The sequence below is a fragment of the Leopardus geoffroyi genome, chromosome D4 (assembly GCF_018350155.1).
Source record: "Leopardus geoffroyi isolate Oge1 chromosome D4, O.geoffroyi_Oge1_pat1.0, whole genome shotgun sequence".
Lineage (NCBI taxonomy): Eukaryota > Metazoa > Chordata > Mammalia > Carnivora > Felidae > Leopardus > Leopardus geoffroyi.
In genome coordinates, this window is record NC_059342.1 from 16,802,033 (window position 1) to 16,820,702 (window position 18,670).

General features: G+C 41.7%; 1 protein-coding gene across 1 annotated transcript in view; it reads right to left on the minus strand.

Annotated features, from left to right (window-relative positions):
* The window catches only part of TRPM6 (transient receptor potential cation channel subfamily M member 6), an 88,557-nt gene that overhangs the window by 36,053 nt on the left and 33,834 nt on the right, over window positions 1–18,670 (minus strand). Inside the window, exons 14-15 of the mRNA XM_045469692.1 lie at window positions 17,473–17,605; window positions 88–1,223 (exon numbers count right to left, since the gene is read on the minus strand). Of these exons, the coding sequence (XP_045325648.1) occupies window positions 88–1,223; window positions 17,473–17,605 (1,269 nt within the window). The remainder of the gene's footprint in view (window positions 1–87; window positions 1,224–17,472; window positions 17,606–18,670) is intronic.

Sequence of the window (18,670 nt, forward strand, 5' to 3'; positions counted from 1 at the left end):
TGTAGTTAAAGATCATCGACCTTTAAAACATAATAGCCATGAACACAATTTAATAGTTTATTTTTTAACAAAAATAAAATCACTTACTTTTAATCCTACAGATCTTCAGTTTCTCCTCCTTGTGGAATCTCAAACTATGACTCCGAGTGAAGGGCCTATCTCTGCGGAAAGGATTGATCCAAAAGGATGTGTTTGGCGGCAGCCATGGTCCCACTTCTGAGCAATCGCTACTCTGGGCCAAGCTTGATGAGTTATCAGACAGGGATCTGACCCGGATCTGCTTCTGGCATTGGTCATTCTCCTCACCGCTACAAGTGGAGGCCAAGCAGGTTTGCCATTTTTTCTTGATGCTAAACACACCAGTTTCATCACCTTCTGAAAATGCCCAGTTCACATATCCACCTCCAACTTGCATGCTTTCGGCTTGAGAAGGGAGGGAGGTCACTTGCGTGGGTGCTGGTGTGCAAATCAAAGTGGGTAGAACTTGCTCCCCCTTGTCTTCTCTGGCTGGTGTGTGAGCAATTGACTCGTACTGTTCCTTGGGTTCAGCCACTGAGCCCTGAGCTGAGATACCTGGGGTCTGCCAAGTCAGATGAACAGGGACCTCATTCTGGGCGACCTGTTCAGTTGCCATCACATCTATACCTGCTTCCATAGATGGTCTGAACAGGGGCAAGTCAATTTCCTCAGAAAAAGGAACTTGCTTTAGATAAGAGGGGACCAGAAGAAACTGGCCATGCTTTGGGTGTGTTTGTGTGTAAAGGGACACTCCAGAAGCAACTACACTAGTTTCTGTGTCTTGCTTTTCCTGCTCATCTCTTACATTTGAAGCCTTTCTCTGAATGTCTGTAATCTCAAGAAGGGGTCCCCTCTGTACTCTTAGGGTGTGCTGACCTCTGGCCAGGCTCCGCAGCAAAGAAGGAGGCATGCTATAATACTGATATTTCTTCTCCCCAGAGATCTCCATGCTGCCTAGAACCCCTGCACAGATGACATTGCTCCAGCTGTGGGGAAGTTTTCTGCAAGTAGAATGCTTTCTGTTGGCCAGGAGAGCCTCATCCTCTTGTAAGGTGTCAACAGCAGAAAGGACTTTTAGGGTATCCACCGTTAGGGCAGAGAGGTCCTGCAGGTGCCCCACTTGGCTGTCCAAGGACAGTAAGGAGTCCTTTATAAAAGACACTTTTTCGTTCATTTCTTTCAGCTGGAAGTACATCTCTGTAACCCTGATGGTAAAGGGAGGGAGAAAACCAATAAACGCATTAAGCTAAGAAGAACTTTCCTTGTTCTTCTCCCATCCTACGGCCAGCCTTAGGAGGCTCCTCAGCCTAAGCTGCTTCCCCAAGTTAGGTGAGTCTTCTGCCTTCTCATCCCAGGTGATCTCCCCCCCTCCTATAATTCCCACTATCTCCCCAATGAGGAAACACTACAAATCTGTATTTCTAGCCCTTATTTCTAACATTTCAGAACCACATTTCCAGCTAGTTATCCCTCCAATTGTTCTATCCATCAGCCCTATTGTATTCATTAATATATTCATTAATTTGCATGACAAACATCTGAATATCTCCTACTGACAAGCCCTATGTTACTTCGGATACAGAAAAAAGATCTTGAGGAAGAAGCCAGAATGAGAGGAACAGAATAATCAAGTGTGTAATTAGAAAAAAAAATTATAGATCTTAAACAACAACAACAATGAAAATCCAAGTCTACAGTTCAAATAGGCTTCCCAAGCTGCAAGCAAAACCCATTCTAAGAGACCTACATTCAGAGAAAGCCTCAGCCAAATTTTTAAAATTATTTTGAAAACTTTAACCCAACATTATGATGTCTAGCCGTGGATTCATGTAAAAGCAGCACAAGACATTTTCAGCTGAAGAGTCAAAAGTAAATTGCAAATAGAATCTAATTAAATGTATGAATTGACTTAGAGGCAGAGAGAACGAATGAAGGAAATGTTGGTTAGTATTATCTGTATATTTATAAATACCTCCAAATGGGGATGGGTTTTACTCTGTGCCCCCAGAAAGAGATATGTTGATGTCCTAATGTCCCAGTAACTTGTAGATTGGGACTTTATTTGGAAACATGGTCTTTACAGAGATAATCAAGTTGAATTGAGGTCATTACAGTAGGCCCTAAGCCACTATGGCTGGTGTCCGTATAAAAGGGAAATCTGGACACAGTGAGAAGATGATGTGAATATACACAGGGAGAAAGCCACCTTAGGACTTCAGTGATGCATCTACAAGCCCAGGAATACCAAGGATTGACAGTAAACACCAGAAGCTAGAAGAGGCAAGGAAGGACTCTCCACTAGAGGCATCAGAGCTAGCATGGCCCTACCCCTACCAACTTCTTGATTTTGGACTTGTAACCTCCAGAGTGGTGAGACAACAAATTTCTGCTGTTATAAGACACCCAATTTTTGGTACTTCATTATGGCAGCTTAGGAAACTACTTACATCTTTCTAAGCTTAACAATTAATACAATAAATTACAAAATGTATCAGACTTGGTTACAAAAAATAAACTCCTACACATAAAAATATAACACTTTAAAATAAATGGTAAGTTGGAGATTATTCTAACAAATATGATGAGGTGTTTGTATCCTTCAATAAATCAAAACTTTTACGAATTGTTATGGAGAAAAAATTAAGAAGAATCCAAAGGATGTGAACAGACAATTCACAAAAGACAAAATATAAAAGATAAGGAAATATGGTAAAATATTCACACTCATTAGGTATGCAGAGAAATGGAAATGAAAACAACGATGAGCTCATGTACACTGTAACAACATTTTTTTAGCCTCGCAAATGATTAAAATAACTCTATGGGGACAAGGATGCCACACTGGGCCAATTAGGCAATGTACATAAAGAGGCTATAATTTCACTGTGCTAAAGGTGATAGAGATATTCTTTACATTACGAGATAGAATATCATGCAGCTGTTAAAATCATGTTTACATTGTTAATAGTAATTTCCTTTGGCTATTTCTGATGGTAGGCATGGGGATGGGATGTTGCTATGTTCTGTTGTACACTTTTAAATTTGATATAAACACTTTGTAAGTCAAGCGAAAGTAAATGTAAAATTATGTTTATACATAACGTTTTTACTTATTGAAGAACCGTTTTGGATGTGTAAGGGGGGAAGGGAGTAAAATACAAACTTGTATGATTTTATTTATTTACTTACTTACTTATTTATTTACTTATTTATTTATTTATTTATTTTAAGTTTCTTTGTTTTTGAGAGACAGAGCGTGAGGTGGGGGAGGGGCAAAGAGAGAGGGAGACCCAGAATCCGAAGCAGGCTCCAGCCTCTGAGCTGTCAGCACAGAGCCCGATGTGAGGCTCCCTCGAATTGCAAGATCATGACCTGAGCCAAAGTCGGTCACTTAACTGACTGAGCCACCCAGGTGCCCCCAAACTTGTATAATTTTAACTAAAAAAAAAAAAAAAAAGTATATATACACATACATACACACATACATATATGACAAAATGGAAAAAAGAACAACATTTTCAGAGTGGGCTCTGGCTTATGACATATTTTCTTTCTTTTCTTTCCCCGTTTTATTCTTTTATTTGGATAAGCGAATATTCTGAGCAAATTCCCTATAATGAAAATCTTTGATAAACAGAAATAAAATAGTGGTGCTTGAGTGGCTCAGTTGGCTAAGTGTCTGACCCCTGATATTGGCTTAGGTCATGATCTCATGGTCATGAGATCAAGTCCCATGTCAGCCTCCATACTGGGCATGGAGCCTCCTTAAGATTCTCTCTCTCCCTCTGTCCTTCCCTGACTCATAATCAATCTCTCTCTCTCTCTCAATCTCAATCAATCAATAAAGTTAAAGAAAAAAAAAAAAACCAGCAAGGGAGGGAATCTTATCCAATTTCATGGCTGACATGACCATATGCATGAATTAAAAATGATCCCCAGGAGGGACACCTGGGTGGCTCAGCCACTTAAGCATCTGACTCTTGATCTCAGCTCAGGTCATGATCTCATGATTCATGAGATCAATTCCTGCACCTGTTATCAGCACAGAGCCTGCCTGGGATTCTCTCTCTCTCTCTCTCTCTACCTCTCTCTCTCTCTCTCTCTCTCTCTCTCCCTGCATCTTTCTCTCTCTCCTTCTCAAAATAAATAAATAAACTTAAAAAAAAATGATCCCCAGTCTTATGTGGGGACTGGAAGAAGCAGTGATTATACTATGGAGAATTTAGCATTCGGGTGCAACAAGCACTTGCCAAAATAGTGTGAGACTTTCCCTGTCTAGAATGTACCTCAAGTCACATGGATCGAGACATCCTCCACTTCTTTCTGGGAGCTTGGCAGATAGGAATTAAACAATAAAGAGGGTGGTATTTTCTGTGTTTATTATATGTGGGTGGACCCCTCTCTTTCTTACTTCTGCCATAGAATTCAAATTCTGTAACTCAATAGAGGCTTAATAAATGCTTCCTGACCCTCTGGAGCCTGCAAAACTAGAATTGGCAGGGATGATGACGGAAAGAGCACAAAATATATGTATATCCCTTTCCAAATATGCTTAATTAGAGCCTCTCCATCTAGTGCACTGTTTCATCTAATTCAAAAACAGTACAGTCTGAACAGCAGTAATGGAGGCTCATTAAGTTCCATTAGCAGCAGTCCCATCGAATGGATACAATAGAAGCCAGCAACTATTCACAGCAACAGGTAACATGCTACAATAGAGACCTGTTAGACAAATAACCTGGTCGCCCTCACGTCGGGTCCTCTTGCTTTTATGGGCACTGTTTACTTCAAAGCATTATGTCCTGTGAAACATATTTTGATTATATTCCTCAGCCACCAACTGCATTAATTTAATCTAAACTTTCAGTCGTTCTTACGTGTAACATAAATTCTTATAAGTTTCGTTTCCCCTGTGCAAGGGTTTTTTTTTTTTAATATAAAATTTATTGCCAAATTTTTTCCCATACAACACCCAGTGCTCATCCCAACAGGTGCCCTCCTCAGTGCCCATCACCCACCCTCCCCTGCCTCCCACCCCCCATCAACCCTCAGTTTATTCTCAGTTTTTAAAAGTCTCTTATGGTTTGGCTCTCTCCCTCTCTAACTTTTTATTTTTTTCCTTCCCCAAGGGAAGGCCGGTATGGTTATTGTTTAACTGTGGGTCTTTGAACAAGATGTTTTAAAATAAGGTTATAAGAAGTATAATTATAACCATCATGATAATCGTTAATATTCGCTGAGTGCTCACTATGTGCCAGGCACTTTACAAAGACTCTACATAATTATTTTATTTAATCTGCATAACAACCCTATAATGTAGGCATTACTTTTATCCTTTTCATAAAAGAGGTTGAGCCGGTCAAATGGTTGGGGATAGAGGGAGGCTTCAAACCCAGACGGCCTGACTCCACATCCAGTGGCATTAACCCCTGCACTCTGGCACCTCTGGGCAACTCATCGGGGATCTAGACAAAGTTCTCACAGGGGCCTCTGAGGCCTAGGAAGGGTTAAACAAATTACACCAAAGTTTCCCACGCTGGGAGGTATTCACAAATGTTCCTCAGTAAGGTTTCACAGCAAAATAATGACAGGACCTGCTTAAGTGATAACTCTACTGAGTCACAATGTGACTTGTTTTAAAATGCAGCCCTTCCAGGTAAGATGGTGGAGTCGTAGGAAGGACCCTCTGCTTGCCTTGTGCCTCAAATACAGCTAGCTAAATATCAAATCATTCTGAACACCCAGCAAATCTATCTGAGGAGCAAAAGAGGCCACATCATGGAAGGCAGGAGGGACAGAGACACGATTTGGGGGAGAAAAGAACTGCCAGCGCTGCAGAGGGAAGGGAGTTGCGGTCAGGGACGGGAGATAGAAAGAGAGAGAAAGAGACTAGAACACAGGGCATTGCACCAGAAAAACATGTCCCCATAACCACTGATGGGGAAAGCAAGAGAGGCTGATTATCACAAGTTTTTACAAGGCAGCGGAGCTCAGTCTGAAGTTTGAGAAGTCTGTGGCATGGCCAGGGTGGAGCTCCCCATAACCACTGATGGGGAAACCACTGATGGGGAAACCACTCTGGCAGGAACAGAGGTGCTCCCGTGGAGGAGGGCAGAGGCCCGAAGCAGACAGTGGTTTCTGAGTATCCCCTGGGTCACCCTGGGAGAGAAAGTCCCCCTTCGTCGAGTGCATTTGGGAGAGGCAGCACTGCCTCTCTGGGAACGAAAGAGCCAGGAGGCACCACCGAGCCGCCCTGCTCATCGGCATACGAGCAGAGATGCCTGCCTGACCCGGATGCCGCCTTTTTGCTGCACTTTACCACAGACCCCAAGCCCCTGCATGTTCAAGGAACTGCCCTTCTGGGACAAACCGGCACCTGCCAGGGTGCAGCAAGAGCCCCCCCCTCCCCACCCCATTATCAAGGTGGGTCCCTGCCGTGCCAGGTCTCTAACAGTTGGATTTCTGAAACCCAAGCAGCAAGCCTGAATTAAACACAGGAGCACTGTGCTGCCACATGGGCAGATGGGCTCAGACACAGACAGGGTGAAGGCAGGGATCTGACAGAAGCCTGGGGTAAAAGAGGGGAGATGGTTAAGTCTTCTGGGAGGGATTCCTGAACAGCAGCAGGCACGAACTCCCCTCTGGGGTGAAAGCAGGCTGATGCCACTGTTCACTCCTCCCATCAGCATGGACAGACTTCGGAGACGCAAAACCCACGGTGGAGGCTTGAGCCTTGCTTACGTGAAGCCCCGCCCCCTGCACTCTGCAGGTGCTTCCGAGCTAGGGCAAGTGTGCCCGTGAGGCAGAGCAGCAGCGGGCCCCTCCCCCAGAAGACCAGCACAAACCTCCCACATGCACCAAGTCTACTTGCCAGAAAGTGCTGCAACGTTTCAGCAACAGGGGAAATAGGATCTAGCTTCTTTTAACAAGGAGACCAAAACACACCTAGTTAAAACCTGGAGCACAATGGACAAGGTGGTAATACTTCCTACTGCAGACAAGAAGAAACTCTGCAGAAGACTGACCTGAGGGAAAGAGCAGCCAAAACACAGCAGCAGAGTGCACACAGCATACGCCAAAAACACTTCCTAATGCCCCAGGCCCTGGGCAGTACATGACCTCTCCTTAATATAGCCATTATTTTCAGGAGCAGGAAACATAACAGGCTTTTCTAACACACAGAAGACAGACAAAATGCCAAGATGGAGGAATTCATCCCAAAAGAAAGAACAAGAAGAGGTCATGGCCAGGGATCTAATCAAAACAGATATAAGGAATATGCTTGAGCCAGAATTTAAAACAATCATAAGGATACTAGCCAGCCTTGAAAAAAGCATGGAGAACACCAGGGAGTCCCTTACCACAGAGATAAAAGACCTAAACACTAGTCAGACTGACTGGATGTACTGACAATAAGAATGGAAGAAGCAGAGGAACGAATACAGGATAGAGAAGATACGATTATGGAAAATAATGAAGCTGAAAAGGAGAGGGAAAAAAACAACACTGAATCACAAATGTAGATCTAGGGAACTCAGTGACTCCATTAAGCATAATCGCATTTGTATCATAGCAGTCCCAGAAAAAGAGAGGGAAAAAAAAATCAGGGAAGGAAACAGACATCCAAATCTAGGAGGCAAAAAGAACTCCCATCAAAATCAACAAAAGCAGGCCAACACCAAGATATTTCATAGGAAAATTTTTAAAATACAGAGATAAGGAAAGAATCCTGAAAGCAGCAAAGGAAAAGAAGTCCCTAACCTACAAGGGAAGACAAACCAGGCTTGTCGCAGATCTCACCACAGAAACTTGGTAGGCTAGAACGCAGTGGCAAGATATATTCAATGTGCTGAATGGAAAAATATACAGCCAAGAATACTTTATCCAGCAAGGCTGTCATTCAGAATAGAAGGAGACATAAAAAGAGTTTCCCAGAAAAACAAAAAGTTTGTGACTACTAAACCAGCCCTGCAAGAAATAAAAGCGGGGGGTGGGGAGGGGATGCCAGGATGACTGTTGGTTAAACCTCCAACTCTTGATCTCAGCTCAGGTCATGATCTCATGATTCGTGAGATCGAGCCCCATGCCGGGCTCTACACTGACTGCATGGAGCCTGCTTGGGAATCTCTCTGTGCCTCTTTCCCTGCCCCTACCCTGCTCATGCCTTCTCTCTCTCTCTCAAAATAAAAAAAATAAACTTCAAAGAAATATTAAAGAGGACTCTGAGTGGGAAAGAAAGACAAAAAACAACAAAGACTAGAAAGGAACAGAGAACATCTCCAGAAACACCGACTTTACAGGTAATACAACGGCACCAAATTCATATCTATTAATAATCACTCTGAATGTAAATGCGCTAAGTGCTCCAATCAAAAGAGACAGAGTATCAGAATGGATTAAAAAAAAAGCGCCTACAAAAGACTCATTTTAGACCTAAAGGCACCTGCAGATGGAGAACCAATTTATCACGCTAATCGACGTCAAAAGAAAACTAGAGTAGTGATACTTCTATCTGATGAACTAGATTTTAAACCAAAGACTGGACAAAAGATATGGAAGGGCACTATATCATAATAAAGGGGTCTATCCAACAAGAAGATCTAACCATTGTAAATATTTATGCCCCAACTTGGAAGAACCCAAATACATAAATCAATTAGTAACAAACATAAAGAAACTCATTGATAATAATACAAGAAAATTTGTAAAATACAGAGATAAGGAAAGAATCCTGAGAGCAGCAAGGGAAAAGAAGTCCCTAACCTACAAAGGAAGACAAATCAGGCTTGCAGCAGATCTCACCACAGAAACTTGGTAGGAAAATCTGGGACTTAAGGGAAAATTAGGGACTTTAACACCCCACTTACAGCAATGGACAGATCATCTAGCAGAAAATCAACTAGGAAACAATGGCTTTGAATGACACACTGGACCAGATGGACTTAACAGATATATTCAGAACATTTCCTCCTAAAGCAACAGAATATACATTCGTTCCAAGTGTCCATGGAACATTCTCCAGAATATATCACATACTGACTCACAAATAAGGCTTCAACAAGTACAAAAAGACTGAAATCATGCCTTGCATATTTTCAGACCACAATGCTATGAAACTTAACATGAACCACAAGAAAAAATTTGGAAAGACCAAAAATACATGGAAGTTAAAGAACATCCTACTAAAGAATGAATGGGTTAACCAGGAAAGTAAAGAAGAAATTAAAAAAAAATACATAGAAGCAAACAAAAATGAAAACACAACAGTCCAAATCCTTTGGGATGCAGCAAAAATGGTCATAAGAGGGAATTATATAGCAATACAGGTCCTCCTCAAGAATAAAGAAAAGTCTTAAATTTTAATACTCAACATAACCTTACACATAAAGGAGCCAGAAAAGGAATAGCAAATAAAGTCTAAAGCCACCAGAAGAAGGAAAATATAAATATTTGAGCAGAAATAAATTATATAGAAACACACAAACAAACAAAATAACCAGTAGAACAGATGGATAAAACTAGGAGCTGGTGGTTCTTTGAAGGAATTAATAAAATTGATAAATCCCTAGCAAAATTTATCACAAGAAAAGAGAAAGGACCCAAATAAACAAAATCATGAATGAAAGAGGAGAGATCACAACCAATACCACAGAAATACAAAGAGTTATAGGAGAATACTATGAACCAACAAATTGGGCAATCTAAATTCCTAGAAATATATAAACTATCAAAACTGAAACAGGAAAAAATAGAACATTTGAACAGACCCAAAACCAGCAAAGAAATTGAGTCAACAATCAAAAATCTCCCAACAAACAAAAGTCCAAGGCCACATGGCTTCCCGGAGGAATTCTACCAAACATTTGAAGAAGAGTTAATACCTATTCTTCTCAAATTGTTCCAAAAAATAGAAATAGAAGTAAAACTTCCAAAATCATTCTATGAGGCCAGCATTACTTTGATCCCAAAACCAGACAAAGTTCCCACTAAAAAAGGAGAATTACAGAACAAAGAGGTGAAGATTCTCAACAAGATACTAGCAAATTGAATCCAACAGTACATTAAAAGAATTATTCACCACAATTAAGTGGCATTTATTCCTAGACCACAAGGGTGGTTCAACATTCATAAGTCAGTCAACAGGATACACCACATTAATATTCTGTAAATAGATGCAGAAAAAGCATTTGACAAAATACAGCATCCATTCTTGATAAAAACCCTCAGCAAAATAGGGATAGAGGCAACATACCTCAGCATCATAAAGGGCATATACAAAGACCCACAGCTAATAATATCCTCAGTGGGGAAAAACCGAGATCTTTTCCTCTATGGTCAGGAACAAGACAGGGATGTCCACTCTCACCATTGTTATTTAACACAGTAGTGGAAGTCCTAACTTCAGCAGTCAGACAACAAAAAGAAATAAAAGGCACCTAAATTGGCAAGGAAGAAGTCAAACTCTCACTCTTCACAGATGACATGATACTCTATGTAGACACATGAAAGACTCCTCCAAAAAAAACCTGCTAGAACTGATACATGAATTCAGCAGACACACAGGATATGAAATCAACATACAGAAGTCTGTTGCATTTCTATACACCAATAATGAAGCAACAGAAAGAAAAATCATGGAATGGATCCCATTTACAATTACACCAAAAATCATAAGATACCTAGGAATAAACCTAACCACAGAGGTAAAAGATCTGTACTCTGAAAATCATACAATACTTATGAAAGAAGCTGAAGAACACACAAACAACTGGAAAAATGTTCCATGCTCATAGATTGGAAGAACAAACATAGCTAAAATGTCTATACTACCCAAAGCAATCTACACATTTAATACAATTCCTATCAAACATCACTGGCATTTCTCACAGAGCTAAAGCATACAATCCTAAAATTTGTATGGAACCACAAAAGACCCTGAATAGTCAAAGCAATCCTGAAAAAGAAAGCCAAGCTGGAGGCATCATAATTCCAGATTTCAAGCTACATTACAAAGCTGTAGTGATCAAGACAGGATGGCACTGGCACAACAACAGACACATAGATCAATGGAACAGAATAGAAAACCCAGAATGGACTCACAGCTATAAAGTCATCCAATCTTTGACAAAGCAGGAAAGACTATCCAATGGAAAAAAAGAGAGTCTCTTCAACGAATGGCACCGGGAAGACTGGGGCAACAAGCAGAAGAATGAAATTGGACCACTTTCTTACACCACACACAAAAATGAATTCAAAATGGATGAAAGATGTAAATGTGAGACAGGAAACCATCAAAATCCTAGAGGAGAAAACAGACAGCAACCTCTTTGACATCAACCGTATCAACTTCTTATTAGACACATCTCCTGAGGTAATGGAAGCAAAAGCAAAAACAAACTATTGGGACTTCAAGATAAAAGGCTTCTGCACAGCGAAGGAAACAATCAATAAAATTAAAAGGCAACCTACAGAATGGAGAAGATATTTGCAAATGATATGTCTGACAAAGGGTTAATATCCAAAAATCTACAAAGAACTTATCAAACTTAACACCCAAAAAACAAATAATCCAATTAAGAAATGGCCAGAAGACATGAATAGACATTTTTCTAAAGAAGACATCCAGATGGCTAACAGACACATGAAAAGATGCTCAACATCACTCATCATCAGGGAAATACAAGTCAAAACTACAATGAGCTACCACCTCACACCTGCCAGAATTGCTAAAGTTAACAACACAGGAAATAACAGATGTTGGCAAGGATGTGGAGAAAATGGAACCCTCGAACACTGTTGGTGGGAATGCAAACTGGTGCAGCCACTCTGAAAATTAGTATGAATGTTCCTCAAAAAGTTAAAAATAGAACTACCCTATGACCCAGCAATTGCACTACTAGCTATTCACCCTAAGGATACAAAAATACTGATTTGGAGGGGCTGTGCCCCGATGTTTACAGCAGCATTACCAACAATAGCCAAACTATGGAAGGAGCCCAAATGTGCATCAAACGATGATAGATAATGAAGACGTGGAATATATATACAATGAAATATTACTCAGCCATCAAAAAGAATGAAATTTTGCCATTTGCCATGATGTGGATGGCAAATAAATCAGAGAAAGATAAATACCATACGATTTCACTCATATGTGAAATTTAAGAATCAAAGCAGATGAACATAGAAAAAAAGGAAGGCAAACCATAAGAGACTTTTAACTGTAGAGAACTACTGAGGGTTACTGGAAGGGAGGTGGGCAGGGGATGGGCTAAATGGGTGACAGGCATTAAAGGAGGGTACTTGTGATGAGCACTGGGTATTATACGTAAGTGATGAATCACTGATTTCTACTCCTGAAACCGGTATTACCTTATACAAAATCTAAACAAAAACTTAAAAAAAAAAAAACAAAATAAAATGTAGTATTTCCCAAATATAACATGCTTAATATGGAAAAATACCCAATTAACTAGTACCCCATAGAACAGAGAGAGGGAAGTGCTGGTTTATAGCACTAGGGTCAAAAATAACCAGTTTTCCAGTAAAGGAAGACATAAAACAGCCCTTAATACTTCTCTTTTTCTAGTATCACAACTCACTGAATTCTGTAAGTAGATAGATAGGTGATCTCTTCTTTATGGGTAAGGGCCCATGCAAATCCCCTCCTAATCTCATTTCCTTCCCTCTTCAAACTATTGGCTCGGCTACCTCGGGAAAGTATTCTTCCCTCTCTCCCATACCTCTGTGGCAAGCTCCCCAGGGGCTACCTCAACAAGGCCAGCCATGTAAACAAGGGCTGGTGAGGCAGCTCTGTCAACAGGGAAAATCGGTGGATGATGTTCTGAAAAACCGGGCCTCCATAATCGAATTCTAGAGCCCATGGAAGCCTCTGGAATAGTTTTCAGAAGCCACATACCCATCTAGCTTCTAATCCTTCTCTATGCAAATCTCAAGGGAAATAACCAAGAAGCATATAATGGTACATGATGACTAATGGTGTTACGCTTACTTCCACCTCCACCACCACCACCATCATTGAATTACTTGTTCATAAGTGTCTGCTTCTCAGGTTTTCACGCCATATTCATTTGGCTCACAACACTACCATTTCCTAGTTGTCCCTATTCTCCTCTGATAGATTCTGGCTCGTTTTCTCCATGAGCTCCTATTCCTTGGTCCATTATACAGCTGTCAGGACCCCCCTGATGGAACCACCCTCACCCCCCTGAGTTTCCTTACTTTTCTTGCTTCCTGGGCATACTCACTTCCTCGGTCATGGTTTTATTTTCTCACAAGGGGCAGGTGACTCCCAAATCTCCCTGTCCAGTTCAGTCTTTACCCCAAGACTTCCTACCCTCACATCTAAAACCTCCCAGAAATCTCTGGCTAAATGTGCCGTAAGAATCCACAAAACTGAAACTTGACAAAGCTAAAGCTAAAACTCAACAAAGCTAAAACTCATCACTTGCCCCCTCCCCGTGTCTTTTGCACATTTTTTTTTTCAATCATGGTGGTGCCACCTTTCACCTAATTACCCCCGCTACAGATCTGAGAGTCATCCTCGACTCCACCCTCTCCCTTGGCTGCATGTCCAATCCCTAACTCCCCTCATCAACTGCCCTGTCTAAACGTGTCTTCGTTCATCCCTTCTGCTACAGTCTGAATGTTTGTGTGTCCCTGAGATTCAGGTTGACATTCTAACCCCCAAAGTGATGATATTAGTAGGTAGGGCCTTTGGGAGGTGATTAGGTCAGGAAGGTGGAACCCTCATGAATGGAATTTGTGGCTTTATAAAAGAGAACCCACAGAGCTCCCTCACCCCCGCCACCATGTGAGGATACAACATGGAGTCTACAACCCAGAAGGGGACTGTCACCCATACCGTGCTGGCACGCCGATCTTGGACAGCCTCCAGAACTGTAAGCAGTAACTTTCTGCTGCTTACAAGCCACCCAGCCTATAGTACTTCACTATACAGTCTGAACAGACTGAGACACCTCCTTTCAACCCCATCGTGGCTACTTTGACTAGCCCTTGGGACTCATCCTCCTGCTGCATCAGTCTCTCAAATGGCCTCCATATTTCCAATTCTGACACCTTAAATCCACACTGTAACTGAGGGAATCTGCCTAGAAAGTAAATCTGCCCATATCCGACCACCTAAAAATCCTTCCTTAGTTTATAGTATAAAGTAAGGGACTCTCCATGACCTTGTCCTCATTCATAGCCTAGGGCAGTGAGGTCATCTTATCTATTTATTCCCCTTTGAAGGTTTAAAAGAAAAGATGTATTTATTTTTTTTATATGAAATTTATTGTCAGATTGGTTTCCATACAACACCCAGTGCTCATCCCAACAGGCGCCCTCCTCAATGCCCATCACCCACTTTTCCCTCCCACCCACCCCCCCCCATCGACCCTCAGTTTGTTCTCAGTTTTTAAGAGTCTCTTATGGTTTGGCTCCCTCCCTCTCTAACTTTTTTGTTCTTCCCCTCCCCCATGGTCTTCTGTTAAGATGTATTTTTTTTTAATTTTTTTTTTTACATTTATTTATTTTTGAGAAACAGAGTGAGACAAAGTGTGAGCGGGGTAGGGGCAGAGAGAGAAGGAGACACAGAATCTGAAGCAGGCTCCAGGCTCTGAGCAAGAGGTCAGCACAGAGCCCAACGCGGGGCTCAAACCCACAAACTGTGAGATCATGACCTGAGCCGAAGTCGGAGGCTCAACCGACTGAGCCACCCAGGTGCCCCTGTTAAGATGTATTTAAAAAGAAGTCACATTCATAGCTTTTTAGAGCCTTTCTAAAAATGTTTATTTATTTTTGACACGGAGAGAGACAGAGTGTGAGCAGGGCAGGGGCAGAGAGAGAGGGAGACACAGAATCCGAAGCAGGCTCCAAGGCCCGAGCTGTCAGCATCGATGCCGACACGGGGCTTGAACCCACAAAGTGTGAGATCATGACCTGAGCTGAAGTCAGATGCTTGAGCCATCTGAGCACCCCAGAGCCTGTTTTTACTTGCATCATACCCTTACTATTGACCAGCACTCTGCCACACAGTCCATCATTCCTCAACACCTCTAAGGGCTATATCTGTTTTTGTGTACATCTTGCAAATAAGAAAACAAAGACCCAGAGTAAATTGGCCCAAGTACATAGAGCTAGTAAATAGCAGATGCAGGCCTTCATCCTGGCTCTATAAACTCCTATCTGGGTATGTGTCTCCTGGAAGACTGAGAGCCAGGCTGGCCCATGGAATTCAGTGAGCATATCGATAACGGAGGCAGAATGTGAAGAAGATGAACAAGGTAAGAGAAGGTCATCGAGCTCTGGCCTAAAGATATTATTTAAGGAAAATAAAATTTTGTGGGCTCAAAAACCAATTCTATTTGATATTTTGTTCTCAATATAAAATGTGGTCTGAAATTCAATCAGCCACCTAAGTACATATCTACATAATATGGTATCATTTGAAAAGTGCAGAAAAGGGCATCTGGGTGGCTCAGTTGATTGAGCATCTGACTTCAGCTCACGACATCAGGTCATGATCTCATGGTTTGTGAGTTCTAGCCCCACGCTGGGCTCTGTGCTGACAGCTCGGAGCCTGGAGCCTGCTTCATATTCTATGTCTCCCTCTCTCTGCCCCTCCCCAGCTCACTCTCTGTCTCTATCTCTCAAAAAATTAATAAACATTAAAAAAAAAGTGCAGAAATATCCATAGTGAACCATTTACAGAGTTCTTTGTGTAATTCAATTAAGGATTCACTATCTATCCATTTGGATATCAGAAAAAAATACATGCATTATTAGGTATAACATTTTATTTTGGGGAATCTGGGTGGCTCAGTTGGTTGAGCGTCAACTGAGTTCAGTTCAGTTCAGGTCATGATCTCTCAGTTCGTGAGTTTGAGCCCCGCATCGGGCTCTGTGCTGACTGCTAACAGCCTGAAGCCTGCTTTGGATTCTGTGTCCCCATCTCTCTGCCCCTTCCCCACTCATGTTCTGTTGCTCTCTGTCTCTCAATAAACATTAAAAAAAATATTTTTTAAACATTTTATTTTTTAACTGTTTGTTTAGTTTTTGAGAGAGGGAGAGAGAAAATGAGCAGGGAGGGGCAGACAGAGAGGGAGAGAGAATCCCAAGCAGGCTTCATGCTGTCAGCGCAGAGCTCAACGTGGGGCTTAAACCCACAAACCGTGAGATTGTGACCTGGACCAAAATCAAAAGTCAGATGCTTAACTGACTGAGTCACCCAGGTGCCCCAGGTATAACATTTTATAGCCAGGTCCGTGTATATTTGAAAATGAAGGAATGCCTTTAATTTCTGTCAATTTGCTTCTGGTTACAAAAACAATTCTGTGTTTAAAAAAAAAATGCATATAACAATGCAGTCTTCCATATTTTAACACAATGCCATGTACGCACAATTATCAGTACAGCCATGATGGCTTTGATCCCAGTTTCTGAATATGTTCACTTTCTCCAATACATTTTCTCTTTCCTCAAATCTCTCAGTGGCCTCCTGCACTGACCCCCCAAATCACACATACCCACAGGCACCATCAGATGGTGCCCTGGCCTCGACAGCTGTGTGCCCGCATCCTCCTGAACACTGGCTGTACTCTCTCCAGGTGCCCTGTTTGAGGCAGATGCCCAGGGCCTGCAGTAAACCGTTCCTCGGGGACTGCACTTGAGCAAATCACCTCCTCCCTCCTGTTTCTGCAGCTTCTCCCTTGCTGGTGAATCATTTCCAGGACCAAACGCGTTTATTTTGTTATCTCCATGTGAAAGCAACACAAGAGAACCTCACCTGTCCTCATCTCCCCAGGGCAACCAGGACGCAGCCCTCGACCTTCTCCAGTCCTACCTGCTGCTTATGGACGCACCTTGCTGCCTCAGGCATCTGCATTTGCTGTTCCTTCGATCAGGCGTGCCATCCCACTGGATGTCTCTGCCTGGCCCTCCCCTCTCTGTTCCCCCCTCTGCGACTCCGCAGTGACCTCCCTGCCCCAGACTACCCCAAGGAGTCCAACCCAACCCCCAACTCTGGCAGACCCCTCCCCAACATCATTTTCTATTCCCTTACGCAACTTTATTTTCTTCATCGCTATTTAACTGACATCGAATTACATATTTGTATGTGTTTCCTTGTTTGTTATGTGTCCTCCACCCCCGCCCTCTTACTGGTCTGTCTGCACACACTAGAACACAAGTCCTACAAAGGCAGGGACTCTTGTCTCTTATTCATCATTTATCACTGGTGAATGGAAGAGCGTCTGGAACACACATAGTAGGTCCTCAATGAATACACATCAATTCCATAAATATTATACACTGACAAAAAAAAATTTTAGAGAATCTAAACTTCTGGGTTTTAAAAATACATCTTTCTACTTCTTTGGACATTTTAGTAGAATCAGGCTTGGGGAGCTGGAAAAAACATGTATCTTTTACCTTTCTGAGGTTACTCGGATTCGTTCCTCACAGCTGTAATTCAGTCTTTCCATCTTTTCGTGGAAGTATATTTCCACACACTGTTCTTCAAAGTCATGAAGTCTCTTCAGATCCTCCTCACTCAGGTAGAGTTCTGTGTAAATAAGTATGGCACATTAAAAAAAAAATCATAATTTGCCTTTACCAGGAAGCTGATACTGAGTAGGCGGGGCTTTTCTTCCACTTGTGTTGAAAACTCTATGAACTGGAGCTCGCGCGATAAAACTTTGCTGCTCTATCACACCAAATTCTTAATATTAACGGAGAGGCAGTGTGTAGAAACAAATAGAAACACCAGATTGGATCTTGCTATTTGTTGTATAAATAGGCATGGGAATTTGAACAGGACTCATGTGGAACAGACACTCTGTTCAATATGCTCATAGGTTAGAATGTCTCTACCCATTTACAAAAATCTGCTACATTTATATGCATATGGGTAAAGAATCTGGTTGCCTCCCTCTCCTCTGCCAACTGTTTTGTCTATCAAAATGACAATAAGTAACCTGTAGGTTAAAATCAAGGTTAGATGAAGTCCAAGACTGTTAAATTAATCCAGCAAGTTTAATCCATTAAACTTGTTAAACTTGTTAAATTAATCCATCAAGAAAGTTTCATGTTGTTACACTGAGTTTGTACAACATGGTTTGAACTGCATAAGTTCACTTACACGTGGGTTTTTTTTCTCAGTAAAGAGTAAATACTATTTTTTGGCAAATACTGTAAATGTTTCTCTCCCGTAAGATTTTCTTAATAACCTTTTCCTTTCTCCAGCTTGCTTTATTATAAGTCTCAGTATACAGCACATATAATATCCACGGTATGTGTTAATTAACTATGTTATAAGGCTTCTGGTCAACAATAGGCTATCAGTAAAGTTTGGGGGGAGTCAAAAGTTATATACTGATTTTTGACCATGCAGGGGGCTGACATCCCAACCCCAATGTTGTTCACGGGGAAATGGCACTAAGTTACTCTACTAGAAACAGAAACATTATTGCCAGTCAGTGGCTGAGGCTGTCCACCTTCCTTGACATAATTATAATTAACTCACAAAAAGACACATCGCTTCATGATATTATGAAACAATTCTGTGTCAGACTTTGATGATCACATTCCATCTACCACCTTGGCTCTCACTCTGATCTAACAGAAAAAT